At 53.9% G+C, this 18,602-nt stretch overlaps 1 protein-coding gene across 1 annotated transcript in view; it reads right to left on the reverse strand.

Annotated features, from left to right (window-relative positions):
• The window catches only part of ZNF775 (zinc finger protein 775), a 34,333-nt gene that overhangs the window by 15,565 nt on the left and 166 nt on the right, over positions 1-18,602 (reverse strand). Inside the window, exons 2-3 of the mRNA XM_040473050.1 lie at positions 7,938-8,001; positions 4-661 (exon numbers count right to left, since the gene is read on the reverse strand). Of these exons, the coding sequence (XP_040328984.1) occupies positions 4-661; positions 7,938-7,968 (689 nt within the window). The 5' untranslated portion in view covers positions 7,969-8,001. The remainder of the gene's footprint in view (positions 1-3; positions 662-7,937; positions 8,002-18,602) is intronic.

Consider the following 18,602-nt stretch of genomic DNA (forward strand, 5'->3'; position numbering starts at 1 on the left):
GGCCGCAGGCGACAGCCCCTGCGGGCGGCGGCGGCGTCCCGCAGCAACTCCTGCAGCCCCGCGCGGGCGCCCAGGCGGTCCCGGGCGTGCGCGCGCTGGTGGATGCGGAGGCCCACCTGGTGGCGGAAGCAGCGCGCGCACTCGGGGCACGAGTGGGTGGCGGGCCGCGCGTGGGTCTTCTGGTGCTTGAGCAGGTGCTGCTTCTGGCTAAAGCGCCTCGCGCACTCGGGGCAGCAGAAGGGCCGCTCGCCCGTGTGGTGGCGCTGGTGGCGCGCCAGGTTGGGCTTCTGGCTGAAGCTCTTGCCGCACTTGCCGCACAGGTACGGCTTCTCCCCGGTGTGGGTGCGCTGGTGGATCTTCAGGGACGACCACCAGCTGAACCTCTTCCCGCAGTCCAGGCACACGAAGTGACCCTCGCCGGCAGAGAGAGCCCGGCCCGCCAGCCCCCCGGCCTGCTCAGGGGGAGGGGCCCATCTTGGACCCCCAGGCTCCTCCTGTCCCCCCAGGGCCCGAGGCTTCCCCACGGTCTGGCAAGGCGGGAGGCCCCGATGCTGCTGGAAAATGTTTTCCTTATCCTTCTCAGAGAGCACGGCCTGCGGCATCAGCGTCTGCAGCAGCCACTCGGGCTTCTCTTGCTTGATCTTCATCACCGGCCCATCTCCTGCCGGGGACAGAGAGAGAGTGGACGCGGAGGGTCACTCACTGCTCGTGGGGTGGAGGCAAAGAAGTGCCAGGAAGGCAGAGCAAAGGCAACGGGGCAGGAAGGAGGAGTGGAGAAGGCAGCTTTTAGGAAGAAGTAAGGGGGTATAAAGAAGAGAGCAGGGACGGTAGAAAGGCAGTAAGATAAAGGCAGGTCGGGGTGTGGGGAAGGGCAAAGAAGAAAAGGACAAGAAAGGAAGAGAGGCTGATGCCCTGCCTTCTCTGCCCTGAGGCCCTGAGATGCAGGGAAGGTTAAAGAAACCAAGCCAGTGACCCCTCCCACCGAGCAGAAAACGGCCAAGCTTCCAAAGCATCTCATTCTTTTTTTTTTTTTTTAATGTTTATTTTTATTTTGAGAAAGACAGAGACAGAGAGAGTGCACACAGGGGAGGGGCAGTGAGAGGGGGAGAGAGAGAATCCCAGGCAGGCTCCGCACTGTCGCCGTCAGCCCAGAGGCCAGTGTGGGCTCAGTCTCACAAACCATGAGATCATGACCCGAGCTGAAATCAAGAGTCGGACCCTCAACCGACCCGGCCACCGGCATCTCATTCTTTTTCTAATAAGATCCGTGTGCCGGGAGCTTGCAAAGTGAGCGCACGCCCGGCCCCTCAGTGTTTGGGGGGCCTAAGCTCCACTCCACTGCCAGGCTCTCCAAGGCAGCCGCCCCGGTGCCTGAGCACCTCACCTTCTTGGACCTTGGCTGTTGGGGAACTTCACCCTGTCTCCAACAAAACAAGAACAAGAAAGTAGGCCAGAAAGGTCTAAGCACCCAGAATAGGTGCTGCGCCGTCCTGACTAAACCCGGGCTGCTTTACTCCCCACGCAGCGCTGTGCGCTCAGGTCTACAGGGTGTGTGTCCCCTGCTCGTGGACATAAGCCGTGATGGAAAAGGTCTGCTACAGACACTAAATACAGACTGTGTGATTCCACTTAGATGAAATTCAAGAGCTGGCAAAACTAATCAGTGAGTTAGAAGTCAGGATAACGGCCCGCCTATGGACACTGTTGTGACTGGAAGGGGGCCTGAGGGGCCTTCCGGTGGCCTGGCAGTGTTCTCTTTGTCAAGCTGGGTGCTGGCTTCATGAACATGTTCACTTATAAGAATTTATAGAACTTGTGATCTGTGCCTTTTGCTGTGTTATACCTCAACAAAAAGTTTACATTCAATAAAAAGCAGGTGAAATTGGGGCGCCTGGGTGGCTCAGTTGGTGAAGCATCCAACTTTCGCTCAGGTCATGATCTCTCAGTTCGTGAGTTCGAGCCCCACATCGGGCTCTCTGCTGTCAGCACAGAGCCGGCTTCAGATCCGCTGTCCCCCTCTCTCTCTGCCCCTGCCTCTCTCTTTCTCTCTCTGTAAAATAAACTGAAAAAAAAAGTAGATGAAATAAAACAGTTGTGAACAAAAAAAGAGAAACTCTAAATAAGTTCCAATATAAAAAAAAAAAAACAATAAAGTAAACCCAAGGAAGTAGGAAGTAGGGATTAATAAAGATAAAAGCAGGGGCGCTTGGGTGGCGCAGTCGGTTAAGCGTCCGACTTCAGCCAGGTCACAATCTCGCGCTCCGTGAGTTCGAGCCCCGCGTCGGGCTCTGGGCTGATGGCTCAGAGCCTGGAGCCTGTTTCCGATTCTGTGTCTCCCTCTCTCTCTGCCCCTCCCCCGTTCATGCTCTGTCTCTCTCTGTCCCAAAAATAAATAAATGTTGAAAAAAAAATTAAAAAAAAAAAGATAAAAGCAGAGATTATAGGATAAAGGGAACATAGAGATATAAAAAGGAGTCTGAAAATCCTAATGCATAAATGTTGTATCAATTTGAAAAATCTATATAAAAAGGATGATTCTGTGAGACGATATAAATTAACAAAACTAACTCAAGAGGAACTAAAAAAAAAAAGAAAATGCTAAAAGATACAAAAAAGACAGCTAACATTCTACCTCGAAAATGGGTAACAGTCCTCTTAATGATAAAAACAGGTTCTACTAAAACTTCCAGGGAAGGTTTATCCGCAGCATGCATAAACTGTGACAGTGACTAGGAATGGGAGGGAGCCCCCAGGCTAGCATGGTCCAGTGTCTATAAGACGAGGGCAGAGCAGGCAGGAAACTATAGGTTTAGCATTTGAAAGTAGACACCAAAAACGAACAAGCAAAAATACTAGCGGAGCAAGTTGACCTGGGATCTTCCCCAGGAAAGCAAAGATGGTTCAACATAGTTCATGACATTGACATTTTAAACGTGAAGAACTTTCTACAATCTCAATACGTAAAAAATGTCCTATGATAAAATTCAACATCATTTCTGGAGGGAGAGAAGGAAGAAGGGCTGGAGGGAGGAGGTTCTTAGCAAACTAGGAATATGAGGAAACTTCCTTAGGTTGACAAAGAAGCTGCACTGGAGGCTGCAGCAAATGTTATAACCAAAGGCAAGAGATCAGAAACCCATTCGAGTGACGAACAAGGTGATGCTCACCGTCACTGCCACTCTTCAACATTGTCCTTGCGGAACTAGCCAAAGCATAAGGGGAAAAAGAAAAACATATATAAATATTGGAAAGGAAAAGTGTCATTGGCTGATAATTATTCACCTAGGATGTGCAAAAGAATCTGACAAAATATTAGAAATAACAGGGTCGGCAAGATTGCCCGATACAAAAACATACAAAAATTCCTTTTTAAAAATGGCAATAAAAGCTATGAAATAACTGGGAATATACCTGATACACATGCAAAGCTTATATAAAGCAGGGGCGCCTGGGCGGCTCAGTCGGTTAAGCGTCCAACTCTTGATTTCGGCTCAGGTCATGATCTCATGGTTCGTGAGTTCGAGCCCCACGTTGGGTTCTGTACTGACGACTCTCTTGGGAAGCCGCCTGCTTGGGGTTCTCTCTCTCCCATCTCCCTCTCTGCCCCTACCCCGCTTGCGCACGCACACACATTCCCTCAAAAAAAGAAACTTAAAACAACCCTTATATAAAGCAAACTATTAAACGTTATTGGAGGGATAAAGAAAAGGTAACGAAAAGGACAGAAACATCATATTCCTAGACGAGGAGGAAGGAAGCTCTTCACTCCAAAATATGTTTAAATTCGGTGTCATCCTGGTGAAGCAAATTACAAAATTTCTGATGTGCATAAATCATCCAGGAGACGCTAAAAATGAGCCAGGAAGAATCTGGCTTCTGCACCACTGAAAGCTAAAATACTACCCCTGCATACCTATTCGAACGACCCAAATCCAGAACACCGCCAACACCGAATGCCGGCCAGGATGCGGAGCCCCGGGAACTGTCACCCGCTGCTGGAGGCAATGCAGAATGGTGCAGCCACTTTGGAAGACAGTTTGGCGGAAGGAGACCTACGCTCACCATACGGTACAGCAACCGCTCCCCCAGGTCTACACCCAAAGTAGGTGAAAACCTCTGTCCACACAGAAACTTGCACCCAGATGTGGATCGCACACGCAAACCGCACAGGACAAGTGCACGCGTGGCTGTGCCGGGGGCATGAACTGATTCAGACCTTTTGGAGAACAATTGGGCAACGCTTATTACAATTATAAATGTATCTGACCTTCCACTTCCTCCATCCAGCAGTTTCTACTCTGGGTGTTCGGCCTAATGAATGCTTCCGTGTGAGTGGACAGAGGAATGTCTGAAAATATTCACTGCAGCGCTATTCTTAACCAGTACTGATTCCCCATCAATAATACTGAAACAAAATTATCACTCCCTTCACAGTATGGAATAGTATGCAGCAATTTAAAAGAATACAAAGGCAGGGGCGCCCAGGGGGGCTCAGTCAGTTAAAGGGCAGGGTCTTGACTTCACCTTAGGTCATGATCTCAGGGTTCTTGAGTTCAAGTCCCCCGTTGGGCTCTGCGCTGCCAGCCCGGAGCCTGCGTGGGATTCTCTCTCCCTGTCTCTCTGCCCCTCCCCTGCTGGTGCGTGCTCTCTCTCTCTCTCTCTTAAAATAAATAAATAAACTTTGAAAGAATAAAAAAATAAATAAAAGAATACAAAAGAGCAGTATAGGGTGGCATAAAGATTTCTGAAACACTTTAAGGAAAAAATAAAAAACACAGATCGCAAAATGGTATTGTCTGACCCAATTTATGAAAAATAAAACTATGGACGTACATATGCACAGTCCAGGATGATTCACGACAGTGGTCACCCTGTAGACAACGTGGACAATATAAAGGCTAGACAGAAGAGGTCAAAGGGGACCCTTGCTTTTCCTGCATTGTTCGATTTCTTTTTATGTTTATTCATTTGAGAGAGAGACAGAGAGAGAGAGAGAGCACATGTGCACCAGCAGGCGAGGGTCGGAGACAGACAGAGACAGAGAGACAATTCCAAGCAGGCTCTGCAAGGTCAGCACAGAGCCGGACACAGGGCTCCATGCCACCAACGGTGAGATCATGACCTGAGCTGAAACCAAGAGTCAGATGCTCAACCGACTGGGCCACCCAGGCAGTCCTCTGCACTGTTTGAATATTTATGAGGATACTCAGTATAATTTTCAAACCTTTCAAACATTTTAAGAAATAAAAAGAAAACCTCCCCTAGAATCTGGCAGCGTTTGGTTCTCAGGCCAGAGAGTTCCGCCCTGCTCCACAGCCTTGCTGCCCGTCACAAGGACTCGAAAGAGGATACGGTGACCGCGGGGATGAACGTGGGAGTCACAGAAAGTACCTGTGAGGGGCCAGTTTTCCTCCTGGCAAAATGACCTTGTGAGGCCTCCGCAGGTGCTCAATTGTGAGAAATCATAATTTGAAAATGAAAGTGGTGACTTCAATCGCACATTGGCAGGAAGTGAATACCCAATTGTAAGGAGTTTACTTGATTATAAGAGGGTTTCCTTAGATGCACTGAAGTGTTGGGCGGCTGAAGTATTTTACGGGGCGCCTAGGGGTCCAAATTGGGTGGGTAGTGAATCCAAAATATACTCACGTGGCATGGTCCCAATTAATGCCCCAGAGCCCCACAAAAGCCACTGCCTTACTCTCATTAAACCTGACCTTGACGTTCATCATGGTGCCTGATGGCTGGGAAGGTTCACCCTCTCCAGCCAAAAAGAAGACCCCGGTCTGAGAGCCCAGAGAACGTTCCTGCCCACGGCTGCGGGGCCCAGAGAAGACACAAGTGCCCGGGTTGTGCATGTGCAGACCCCGTGAAGTGCACGCACTGGGACTTCTCCCTCAGGGCTCAGGTATTAATGTAAGGAAGACAGGCCTTGGCCTCTACCTGTGGAAGGATCCCTAAAACAAAGGTTCTGCTCCTCAGTGATCATAAAAAGGTTAATTTTTTTTTTAATTCTAAGCAGTTCAGATAAAATAAAAAGGTGCTCTATGGGGAGCTCTTACTCCCCAGAGTTTCTGGGGTGATGAAAATGTTCTGGAGACGGACGGTGGGAGATGCTCGCACAACAGTGTGAATGGACTTAATACCACTGCACCCACTGTATGCTTAAAAAGTGAAAATGGTGACTTTCACGTTACGTATGTTTCACCACGATAAAATAAATAGAACTTAAAAGGTGCTTAAAAGAGGTAAGCTCTTGGGGCACAGGGGTGGCCCAGTCGGTTGAGCATCCAACTCTCGATTTGGGCTCAGGTCACAATCTCACTGTCGTGAGGTCAAGACCTGCATCGGGCTCCATGGTTAGTGGAGATTCTCTCTCCCTTTCTCTCTCTCTCTCTCTCTCTCTCTCTCCTCCTCCTCCTCCTCCTCCTCCTCCTCCTCTGCCTGCTCTCTCTAGTTCAAAACAAAAACAAAAAAAAGTAAGCTCTTAATTATCTGGAAACTTTGGCCAGCCAGGAAGAGTCCTCCCTAGGCCTGGCCAGCAGGCGGCGGAAGCCTGTGGAAGGCCCAGAGCCGCAAGGATGTGACTGCAGCCCAAGACGCCCCCCAGTCCCCTGGTGCCTCTGTCCTCAGGGGCCAAAGCCAGTGTTCTTCCACCTCTTTCCTAAGACCCCAGGGTACCCCAGAAGCTGCCACAGGTCGGGGAGAGGGCCCTGGCAGACCCTACCTCTCATGCCTGAATTAGGATTCTCCTTACGAGTTTACCCGGGAAAAGGTTCCTTCTGCTAAAATGTTTGGAACCATGTCCTTGGTTTTCCTATAATTATGGTAATGTCAGCATCACTCACACACACACACACATGCACACACACCCTGAGGACTCAACCTTCAAAGTGACAGGGCAGCGGTGGGTGGCAATGCTCACCGAAGTCTGTGTCAGGACCCAGCCCCAGAATGTGTGGTGTCCATGCATCATACCAGCCCCTTGGAACTGGAGGCTTCCTTCCTGTAGTACCCTACCGGCTGATTTCTGTCCCCATCTTAGGTTCATCGCGACGTTTATCCTGGGAGGGTTGGGGCTCTGGAGGGGAGGGGAGGGGAGGTAAAGGAAACTGAGTCACTGAGCCTAGGGGCAGCATTCCTAGGAATGGGCCCTACCCTCCTCCCAGGACCAGAGCCATTCTGCAAAAGGGTGGCTATACTCTCCCCAGGGCCTGCGAGGAGGCTGGGGATGCTGGGGGGTTGGGGGGTGGGGGAGGTCTTCTGCTGAAAGCACAGGACTTTCCACTCACAGGAGCACCTGCTTGAGAGACATCAAAACTGATGGCCTATTTCCTCCCATCGGACCGTGAACTCTGAGTGACCCCAGGAAGCCTCAATGGACCAACTGCACTTGGTGATGGAAAAACCAACAGGGATCGTCCCACCCGGAGTGCTGGTTTTCAGAGTTAGATCCGCACGCCCGCCGCGCACTCCCTGTGCCACACTTAGCAAGCACCTCGCTCGCCCTCGGGCATGGCTTCCTACGCGGGTGTGCACACGTCCCCTTGCCTGGTGAGTCACAGCGGACTTTGTCATTGTATGAGCTCCATAGTCTGTCTTCTTTCCATTTTTTTTTTTTTAATGTTTATTTATTTTTCAGAGAGAGAGGCAGAGAGGGGAGGAACAGAGGATCTGAAGCAGGCTACAAGCAGACAGCTGGATGCGGGGCTTGAACTCACAAACCAGGAGATGGTGACCCGAGCTGAAGTCGGACACTTAACCGACCGAGCCACCCAGGCGCCCCTTCTTTCCATTCTTTGACATGACCTTCCACATCCTGGTCCCGCCATGCAGTTCTACAGGGAGGGCAGCAGCACGCGCTCAGCGGCAGGGCAGGGGGGCGACCTGGAAGAGGAGGCCGCTGTTGGCTCCCACCCCTCCCTGTGCTCCCTTACCTGTGCTCGCACCAGCCAGGCCACCCTCCATCCACGGAGGCCTCCGGGGCACCCGCTCTGCCGTCTGTGGGGGAGAAGGGGGCAAAGGAAGGACAGCTGGCCATCAGGACAAGGACCGAACGGGGCCCCCCGTCCTGCTGCCACCTCACAGAACATGTTCCCTCTTTATTAAGAGCTCCTCTGTCCATGACCTCAGTTGAAAGCGCAGGGCTTTTATAAGCTGCACACTTACCTGCTAGGCAGGAATTATCCTCATTTTATGAGGAGGAAACTGAGGCCAGGGAGGGCCACTGACATGCCCCGAGTCACAGGGAACAGTGGCGCCAGTGAGGCCCCATGTCTTCTGACTCCCAGACCAGAGCCTCACGCCCACGGGCTCAATACCGGCAGGGGAGGGTGTGAGAGACACCACCCCAGGAAACTCGGCTGAGTCCAGAGACCTTGCTGAGTGGTTGTGAAGACACCCTGGAAGGCAGAATTGGCCCTCCCAAATCGCCGGCCCCTCTACTGTCCCCTTCCACCCCTATTCCACGTGAAATCACACACAGGCCGTATGGGGTGCTGGTTGGAGTTCACCAATCTGGGGCTCGTCTCTCTTCCTTTATCTATTTTGAGAGAGAGAGAGAGAAAGAGTGCACGCGCGTCAGTAGGGGAGAATCAGAGAGAGAGAGAGAGGGCAAGGGAGAATCCCAAGCAGGCTCCACGCTGTCAGCACGGAGCCTGACTTGGGACTCAAACTCACAAACCGTGAGATCGCGACCTGAGCCTAAATCAAGAGTCAGAGGCTCAACAGGCTGAGCCAACCAGGCGCCCCTCCCCCGCCTTTTCTTTCTTTAATGCTCAAAGCTGTGGACACACCCTGACCGGCTCACTGTCAGGGACACGTCGCGCTGCTGGGGGGCCCCAGGCTTTACACCTCACATGCTGCCCGTCTGCCCGGGAGGCTCTACCCCGGAGCCCCGCGCCGCCTTTCAGGTCTCTGCCTAAACGTCTTCAGAGTGGTCTCCCCAGGCTACCGTGTACAAAGTCACAGCCCTAACTCCACTCCACGTTCCTCCGTGACTTTCCACCACCTGACGTGGTATGTATGTGCCTGCCATCCCCCGCCACGGAGAGCTCAGGACCGTTTTGTGCTCACTGCTGAATCTGGGTCCGGGAGGGAGCCCCCGCCCAGTGGGCACTTCGGGTGCAGAGGCTGCCCTGTACTCGGAGGGGGTGCCGCAGCCTGGGGGCTTCTGAACGGTTCCCTGGCCTGCCCCTCCTAGGGACGGGGATCTTGTTTCACACACCCGTACCTGCTCAGAGCCCAGGCTCCCAAAGGCCCGAGTGAGGACCTGGGGTGTCTGCCCCCCGCAGCCCAGATGCTCGGCTCCCCCCCCCCCCCCGCCACCTGCCGCTACAGAGGGGCTTCTCCAGGTCACAGTCAGAGCTTCCTTCCCGCGGCTCGGCCACCTCACGAAAAGCCGTGTCCTGCTCTTCACCTCGGCCCTCGAGAAGCCCCATCCCAAGGGCGTCCCCCTCCCCTCTCCCAGGTCCCCTTCCAACAGCCACTCCCAGACAGGGATCCAGGCTGGGAACCTGGGCCCTGCCCAGAGAGGTGGGGGCAGAGGCAAAGGGCAAAAATGAATTTAAAAAATAGGTAAATCGGGGCACCTGGGTGGCTCAGTCGGTTAAGCGTCTGACCCTCTCAGATCACGATCTCACGGTTCGTGGGTTCGAGCCCCGAGTCGGGCTCTGTGCTGACAGCTCGGAGCCTGGAGCCTGTTTCGGATTCTGTGTGTGTGTCTCTCTCTCTGCCCCTCCCCCACTCATGCTCTGTCTCTCTCAAAAATGAATACATGTTAAAAAAAAAAACTTTTTTAAATAGGTAAATAATTTTCCCTGAGGCAAAAAGGGAAAGAGGCCCCTCCCTTTTCTTTTACAGCATTTACTTGAGAACAGTTGTCATTCTGAGTTTTTCTCTGCCCCTTAGAGATGCACGCAAATCTTTTTAAAAGCTACCACAAGCCTCTTGCCAGTTTTGCGGCCCAGGCCTCTTTCCCAAGGCCCTGAGAGCCACCTCTCTGATACCTAAACATCACGGGAGATGGTGACCCTGGGTCCCGCTGCCCACAGGAGGGAGGATGGGAACCTGACTTCTGCGGGCCCCTGGCTCCAAGCTGCAAACCCACCTCCTGCCATAAAGATAGGAGCCGTGCATTTTTCCTTTGCATGAAGGCAATTAGCAAACACAGGTGGCTACCCCAATCACCGGGTGAATTCAGGATGAACTACGGGTGACAAATGGTACCATCGAGGAAGTGCTCTTGCCCGAAGACTAGTTACACTTTATCTTGAGCATGTGTGTGCACACGCACACACACACACACGTGCGCGCACGCATCTGCTGGGCTGTGTAACAGGGTGAGATCTCTTTCTGTTTTCCTGATCTCTTAGCAGATTGCCTGTGATGTGCAGCTTTCTGGTTTAATGCTTATTCAATCGGAAAAAAAAAAAAAAACTGTTCTCTTTCTCTCCTCCTTTTGTGGGAGCTTTTCTGACTTGGCAGGAGATTTTGTTTTTAATTCTATTTCCCCAACAGGGGTCTGCCGTGCGCTCCTATCGTGGTGTCCTACAGACACTAAAACATGCTGGTGGTGCATGGGCGTCAAAGACGGGAGGAGAAGGCCCGCCGGGAGGACCCTGATGGATGCTGAGGCACCTGCCCTCACGCCCCCTCTTCCCTCCGGGGTTCCTGTGTGTCCCAGCCTTGGGGAAGCCTCTCACCCGCTGGAGATACAATGGCCCCCTAAAGAGGTTCAGAGGGCTGACAAAGGAGGAGGCTACCTCAGTTCGGGGAAAACTCAGAGGGGCCAGAGCCCCCGGGGCCACAATTCAAGGTGAGGACAGAGCTTAGGACCCGGCCTCATTCACAAAAGCCATACACAACACCCTTGAGCCCGATTAGATCGGTGCTCCTTGATCCATTCTGTCTTCCAAGGAATATTAGGACCTAAAAATCACCTCAGGTGGCAGAAAGGCTTCAATTCTTGGTAGATAATTCACAGCGAGCCATAGAGCAGCCCCTCCCATGTCCCAGGGTACTTCTTTCTGCCCCGGCCACACTAGGGCTCAGGGTGTGGTCCGAGTCAGCAGAGTGGGATCAGAGGGAAGGGGACCCGAGGAGACAGGGGACAGGGGAGGCACAGAGGACAGCAATGGGGGGCAGGCCCCCAGGTATTGAGGGCCCATCTCCAACTGGGTGTTCAGGTGGGATGTGTCTGGAAAACAGACCAGCAGGTGTCCTGCAGGTAAAACCCTGAGGAGGCCAAACGGTGGAAAGTCTCCACATGTGGCCACGTCTCTGCAGGTCTGTCTGCCAGGCCACCCTGAGCTGTGCCCTTTCTAAGCTTTTCTCTTCTGCCTCCGCCCTGCTATACTGCTCTGCCTGCCCCTTCCTACCCACCACTCCCCCACCCTCCCTGACACACGGCTCACCTGACCTGGCCTGGAGTGCAGCCTGCCCAGAAAACAGAAGGAAATGAGGCTGACCCGCCACCCCCACCAGTGCCCACACTGAGTCCCTGAAGGCTGCTCGCCTGGTCTGTCGTGCAGGGCCCTCGCCCCAGTCTCCAAGGACCTCCCCCCTCCCTGCTCAGTAAGTTCTGTGGATCTGGGGACAAACCCCTGGTCACCTCCCCCTTCCCAGCACCTGGCTCTGGGCCCGGCCCTCCCCACACTGGGTCAGGCCGCAGTTGGGATGACAGCCCCCCAAAGAGAGGCCTCCAGGGTTGGAGGGGGGGCAGCTGCATGACAAGGCCAGACCACACAAAGCGGGGGTTGTGCCCTGCAGCAGGTGGTGAAGTTTGGGGGCAGGGGAAGGTAACAAAGGGGCTTTGCTCTCAGCAGAAACGTGGGGGCGGGGGGGGGGAGAGGACAGCAGCTGGGGTGAAGAGAAAGGCCACAGATGCGAGGGGCAGCACAGGGACATGGCCACGTCTCCCCGCATGCTCCCAGCCTCAGCCCCCAGAGCTTTTTCCAGCAGCCAAGCACAGCCCTCTTCACAGATCAGGCCTCAGGCAGGAAGAACCGAATGGCACCTCCCGTGTCCTTTGTCACTGGTGGTGTGGGGGTTGGCCACGCGCCAGGAGCGGAGGCTCGGAGGGGGTGGCATCTCCCCAAACCCTGGCCGAAGGCCCAGCTCCCAGGCCCTTCTCAGCCGTGAGCTCCCCCCAGGGCCACGCCCAGCTCCTCACCACCCACCACTGCTCCCCCAATAATCCCCGCCCCCCCAGAAACCGCTCTTCCCAAAGTGCCCCCTTCTCATCAAGCTGACCCCCTCTGCCACACCAGCAAGGCTGCCACGCTTCCCAAATCCTCCGCTTCCATTAACCCCATCTTTCCCACCCCTCGGCTGGCCTGATCCCACCCGCTCCGCAGTGGATGGCCCACCCGCCCAGCCTCCCACCCTGGCCGCCACATGCTCTCATCCGCCTGGCCCGCTCCCAGCTTTATCTCCTCGGGTCCTGTTTCCCCGGTGGGCAGGCACCACTTCTCATCTCCTTGCCCCGACCCACCGTGCTGGCTCACACAGGTCACATGCCCAGGGAATGGGACTCCAGACTGTGGCTCAGGACAGCATTTGCAAGGGGGTGGCCCGGCGGGCACAGGCTCCAGCCAGCCCCCGCTTTGGGCAGATGCTCTCAGAATGTCCCCTGGGAACGGAGGTTCTGCCTCTCCTAACCTCGTCTATTGAGGGGAGTGGGGGACTTCCCTGAGATCTTGACATTGATCTGGCTGTGGAAAGAACGGGTGGTCAGCCAAGACTCCACTACGGCCAAGGAGACAGCCAGTACCTACTGAGCACTTAGCCGGCGTCGCCCATTTCAGCCCTCACAACCAATTTCGGCTCAGGAGCCACGGCTCCGAGAAGTTAAGTCATTTGCTCAAGGCCACCCAGTTAGTAGGTACCAGAGCCAGAGGGGTCAGCCTGCCCCAGCCAGAGTTCTTTCTCCTGGACCACGCTGCCTCCTGGGAGAAAGTGCAGGACTTAACCAAACCTTAAACTTCCAATCCCTCGTTTTCAGGAGTCTGGCTTCTGTACCCACATGTGGTTATTCAGATTTACATAAATTCAAGTTTAAATTCAGTTTTTCAATCACACTGGCCACATTTCAAGTGCTCCAAGGCCTCACGGCGCTCGAGCTACCGTATGGGCAGCAGAGGACATCCCCGTGTTCACAAAGCTCTGCTGGGTGGCACTGCGCTGGACTGTAAGCTCTGGGCTTGCCCTGCCCAGTCCCTGATATGCTCGATTTATAGGCACACCTCATTTCATTGCGCTGTTTTCTTACACTTCACGGATACTGCATTTTTTTTTTGTTTTTTTTTACAAACCGAAGGTTTGCGGCAAATCTGCACTGAGCAAGTCTATTGGCACAACGTTTTGCAACAGTATTTGCTCACTTTGTGTCTCTGCGTCACATTTCGGTAATTCTTACAATATCTCAAGCGTTTCCATTATTGTTGTATTTTTTTATGGCAATCTGTGATCAGTGATACAACCTGCTGAAAGCTGAGGTGATGGTTAGCATTTTTTGGCAATGAAGTTATTTTTTAATTAAGGCGTGTACGTTGTTGTTTTAGACATAACATATATATAATGCTACTGCACAGGTAACAGACTACTATATAGTGTGAACATAACTTTGGTATGCACTGAGAAACCAAAAAATTCACTTGATTCGCTTTATCCCAGTATTTGCATTACTGCAGTGGTCTGGGAATGAACTTGTAATGTCTCTGAGGTATGCCTGTATACTGAATGAATGAATGAATGAATGAATGAATGAAGAAAACAAATGAAGGAGTGAAGAGAGGGCTCCTCTGGCCCCAGTCCTTGGTCACTAATGACCACGATCTCAGGACAAGTTGATGATGTTTTTTGCCTGGGAATCCAATTTCAGTCAATATCAGTGGATGTTTTCATCTACCATACACAATCACAGGCATCCGAGAAGAAGCTGATATAAACACTAAATGTACACACAAACACATCCAGAAACCACCGCATCTAACATCTAACACAGCTGTGTAAACAAAAGTCCAAAGGTGCACAAATACAATACGGAGACTCTCATCCCTGAGACCACAGTTGCAAAACTATATGCAAAGTACGATGAAACTGAGGTGTTTAGAAACCCAGAGATACACCTGCAGACCCACAGAGACCAGCGTGCGCCAGGGCGAACCACACAAGCAGGGCACGGCGTGCTCGTGAAAGAGGAAATGTGGATCTTTGCAGGACACGAGTATCCTCGCACGTTCATGATCCTCCCAACTGCCCACTGCTTGAGAAAGGGATCTCAGGGAGACGGTAGCATGATGGAGGACCGCCACCTGTTAGGTCACCTGCGCTGGGGGAAGGGACAGGATGAGGTCAGCCAGGCTGTCGCTGGCTGGGGAGCAAGCCCAGAGCAGCAAAAGCCCCCTCCCAGGGCCAGTCCTGCAGGGGGTCTAGCCCAAGAGGAAGCAGCAAACCCTTCCCCTGCGACCCTGAGCCCCACAGGGCTGGCCCCTCGGCCGGGTCTGCTCCCAAAGCCTGCCCCTCTTCTCAGGACCCGGTCTCTCACATCGGGCCCATGTCACGCCCAGACTGGGGATCAGGGCCCTGAGTCCTAAACCACCTGTCCTTGGTAAGCCACTTTGCCTCTCGGCCTCGGGTTCCTAAGGTGAAGGTGACTGAAAGGCCTACTCCCCAGGTTTGTCTCGAGCACCGAATGAGACAAAGCTGCAGGAACACTACATAAGCTTCCCGAAGCCTACACACCAGCGGTCTCTCTCTCTCTCTCTTCCATTCCCAGGGACTGAGAACAACCCACTCCCCACTCCCTCAGCCCTCTCCAAAGGGCCACTGCCGCTCACTCTTCCTAAACCTTTACTCCTCCAGCTGCTTCAGAATCTTCAGAGGCCTCCGACGCCCACTCAGTCACCCCCAACCCTGCTCACCAGCGTGAGCGGGCCTGGCGGGAGGAAGAGGGTGTGCCCGGATTTTACTGTCGGGACTACCTCAAGGCCGCGCACAGCTCCATGTATGGCAGGTCACTGGACCCTCAGCGGCCCCGGGGGAGGAGAGGCTCCCGTGGGCCGGGTGCGGGTGCCTAACAGGGTAGGGGCGGAGGTGGCCCTGTGGGCAGTGGTAAGGAAGGCAGGGCTGGGAGCTGGGGTTGCTAAGTGCCAAGTAGGAGGACTGGACTAGAAGCCTTGGATGCTTCTGCTGGTCTGAGGCTCAAAGCTTCAGCTCTGTTGTGGGCAGGGTGTCGGTGGAGCCTGTCTCCCGGGACCTGTTCCAAAGCCACTGGGCCCTCCCCCAAGGCCAGTCCTACAAATGCCACTCCTGTACAAGGCCTGCACCCTGGGGTTGTGTCCCGGCTGGCCTCTGGATAGTCAGCTCTCTCCAGGTTTCAGGCCCCTGAATACCAGACCTCCCACCTTCCTCTCATCCAGAGTTTATGACCAAGGAGGACACACAAAACAGTGGATTTAAAATCTTATCAGAAACACAGCCCAACTGCTCTCAGGGCCCCAGGACACCTGCTTCCTACCTTACATGGCCCCAGGGCCCATAGACAGACAAGCAGGCCCAGAGGTCCCAGCTCAGACCTGGGAGGTGTCTCCTCCACCACCTAGAGGCCCACCTCCATCCCACACCCCGACGTGAGCATGCTCAACATCCTTCTGTGACTCCCACGGGACTCCCCAGCCCCTCCTGGGCCTCCACTCCGTCTTCCTCAGATCTCACTCAGCCCCGGGTCTGGCGTGGGTGCCCCACGCACCTTCTTCCAACCCCCGCCCCTTCTCCTACTTCTACTCCAGCATCTTCAGACCTAGTCTCCCAAACACAGGGTCCTCAGTCCTAGAAGAGGGGTCAGAGGTGGGGAGCAAGGGGAAAGGGCGGGCCACGATGCCACAGAAATTATTAAATGGTTATCTGGAAAACAAGAACACCTGTTCCTGTGTATAGAACTGTCGAATCAAGCAAGGAGGAAAAACAGTGTGAAAGACTCTGAAGAACGTTCACAAAGTGCAAGACAAATTATTTTTAGGTCACTGCATTGCCTTCACCCCCTCCCTGCCTTCCACGTTGTAAGAACTGCACCTGAGGGTTGCCCTGCTAAGAACAGCCCCGTTCAGTGACTTCAGGTTCCCTCTGGCAGCATTCCCAGGGAACCAGGTCCATAGACAGCCCAGGCAGCTGCCTTATCCTCTCATGCCTGCCCACCTCCCCAAGGTCCAGGATTTCACCCCAGGCCAGTCTCAGAGGGCCCTCCTTCCAGGACCTCTGCCCCCACCTGCCCAACATTGGCACCTTTGCAGGGACTGCCCCACCCCCGCCTCCCTGCCCCCGTGCCTGTCCCTCACCTGTGGCATTCACAGCCCCAGTCTCTGTTCACCCATCTCCCTTTAGAGGAGATCCCTCAGCCCCAAGTCCAAGACTCAGGAGGCTGCCAGGGCCTGGGGACCCCCGTCACCCGATCTGAAGGCAAGGGATGAAACTGACTGCTAACAACAGATGTCACGATTCCATTTATAAACACCTTTCCGCACCCCCTGCTTCCTTCAAAAGAGCTTGGAGAGGGCAAAGAGTGCCACCCCACTTGTCAGATGAAGAAAGCAAAGCCCTGAGGTGACATCCCTTGCCTCAAAGAGTTAGACCTAAGGTCTCCTTCTGCACACCCCAACCACACTCTTCCCTCCCAGCCACCCCTGGGCTAGGAAATCTTGGATTCCTCAGCTTAACCCTCACCAGGGGGCAGGTGCATGGGTCAGACCACCTCCATGAAGTTCTGCACTTTGTCCCGGGTAGCCCTTGTCTCTCCAGCGGGAACAAAGGGTCTTCATCAGGCCTCCCAATACCACGGCCACTTGTCACTACCACAAAGTGCAACTGTCCCAATGCATCAGTCACTAAGTTGTGCTAATGCTATTTTTAGTGCCTGCAAGATCCTACTGCCCCAACTCAGTCAGGTCTCCCTTTTCTTGCCCAAAGACTGTAGCTTTATAGTTTTATAGCTTCTCTTGCCCCTCCAATCCATTCAGCACCCAGAACTCAAAAACTTTACCTAAAATTACAGTGAGGACAGGTTACTACTTTGCTTACCACTTGCAGGTTCAGCTAAAAATGTCTTGGCAACACCATTTAGAGCCTGGCCTCTGCTCACCTCTCCTCACTGCCTCCCAGCTCCCTATTGTCCCAACATGTGACTCCCTGACCTTGTAGCATCTTGGCTCGCCCATGACCTGTCTTGGAACACGCTTGCCCAGCACTTCTCTGCCCAGCCTAGATCAGGGATCACTTGGACTTAGAAGCCTTTCAGGGTATGCCACCCTCAGTTAGGGGCCCTTCTGTTTGACCTGTGCACCTGCCCAACCCAATATCATGTACATGGAATAATAATTCGTCTGGGGGCACCTGGGTGGCTCAGTCAGTTAAGCAACCGACTCTTGGTTTCAGCTCAGGTCATGATCTCACACTTCATGGGTTCTAGCCTTGAGTCGGGCTCCTGCTTGGGATTCATTCTCTCTCTCTCTCTCCCCCTCCCCTGCTCTCACTCTCTGTCAAAATAAATAAACATTAAAAAGCATAATAATAATTCGTCTGTCTCCACAACAAGACTATAAAGATCTCATCATGGAGTATTTCTCTCTCCCCAACATCCAGCCCAAGGTCCCACGTGTTGTAAACCATGAATGAAAATTCGAATAAAGAAACATTTACAATACAGAAATTTAAGTCCAAAACAGATTAGAAGCACTGAATCATGGAACTTTAGAGTTGAAAGGAGACTCTACCCTCTTATCTGTTCATTTTACAGATGAACAAGGACCCAAAAAGAACAGCTAATTAGTGGAGGCTGGACATCAGGCAGCCTCAAGCTCTTGGGCTCTGACCACACCCAACCCCAGGTCTGGCTGAGGAGGACACACTCCAGGCTCCCTCCCACCCAGAGGACTGGAGGAGGCAGCATCTCTGTATCCATCCTCCACCTTTACAGGGGAAGAAGCCCCCAGCTCCTACCTCCACCCCCACTGAGGTCTTGACTCCGGTGCCCATTTTCCTGGAATGGAGCCTCCCCAACACACACACACACACACACACACACACGCACACGCACACGCGCGCGCGCGCACACGCACACACACGCACGCACTCTGTGGTGCTTCCCTCTTATTGTTCGCACTCCCAGTGTTTATGCCCACTCATTTACTCATTTATTAAGCACCTACTCTGTGTCACTCTGCGGCGAGCACTGGGGTTCCTGCCCTCCAGAAGCTCGGTCTTTCGCACAGCTGACACAGCTCCCAAGCATCCGGGCAGCGCCTGGGCAGAACGCCCCCGGAGGGACTAGGATCAGTCCCCCGCTCACCACCCTGTCCCTCCCGCTCTCACGCCCCACCCCCGCTCTCTGCCCCAGCCTGCAGCCCCTTCCACGCACGACCCGGGCCCCTTTCCCCAGGGGCTGTGTGGGGGTGGGGAAAGTTCGGGGCCGCGGCGTCAGGGGCTCAGGGGACCCCGAGACCCCCGAGGCCGCCTCCAGCCCGAGGATGGGTGGTGGCAGCGAGGGAGGAGCGGGCCGGGCGCTGGCCCCACAGCACGGTCCGTCCCTCCGCACGCCCCTCCCGCCC

Source organism: Herpailurus yagouaroundi, unplaced genomic scaffold (assembly GCF_014898765.1).
Source record: "Herpailurus yagouaroundi ecotype Mexico unplaced genomic scaffold, PumYag 100, whole genome shotgun sequence".
NCBI classification, from domain to species: domain Eukaryota; kingdom Metazoa; phylum Chordata; class Mammalia; order Carnivora; family Felidae; genus Herpailurus; species Herpailurus yagouaroundi.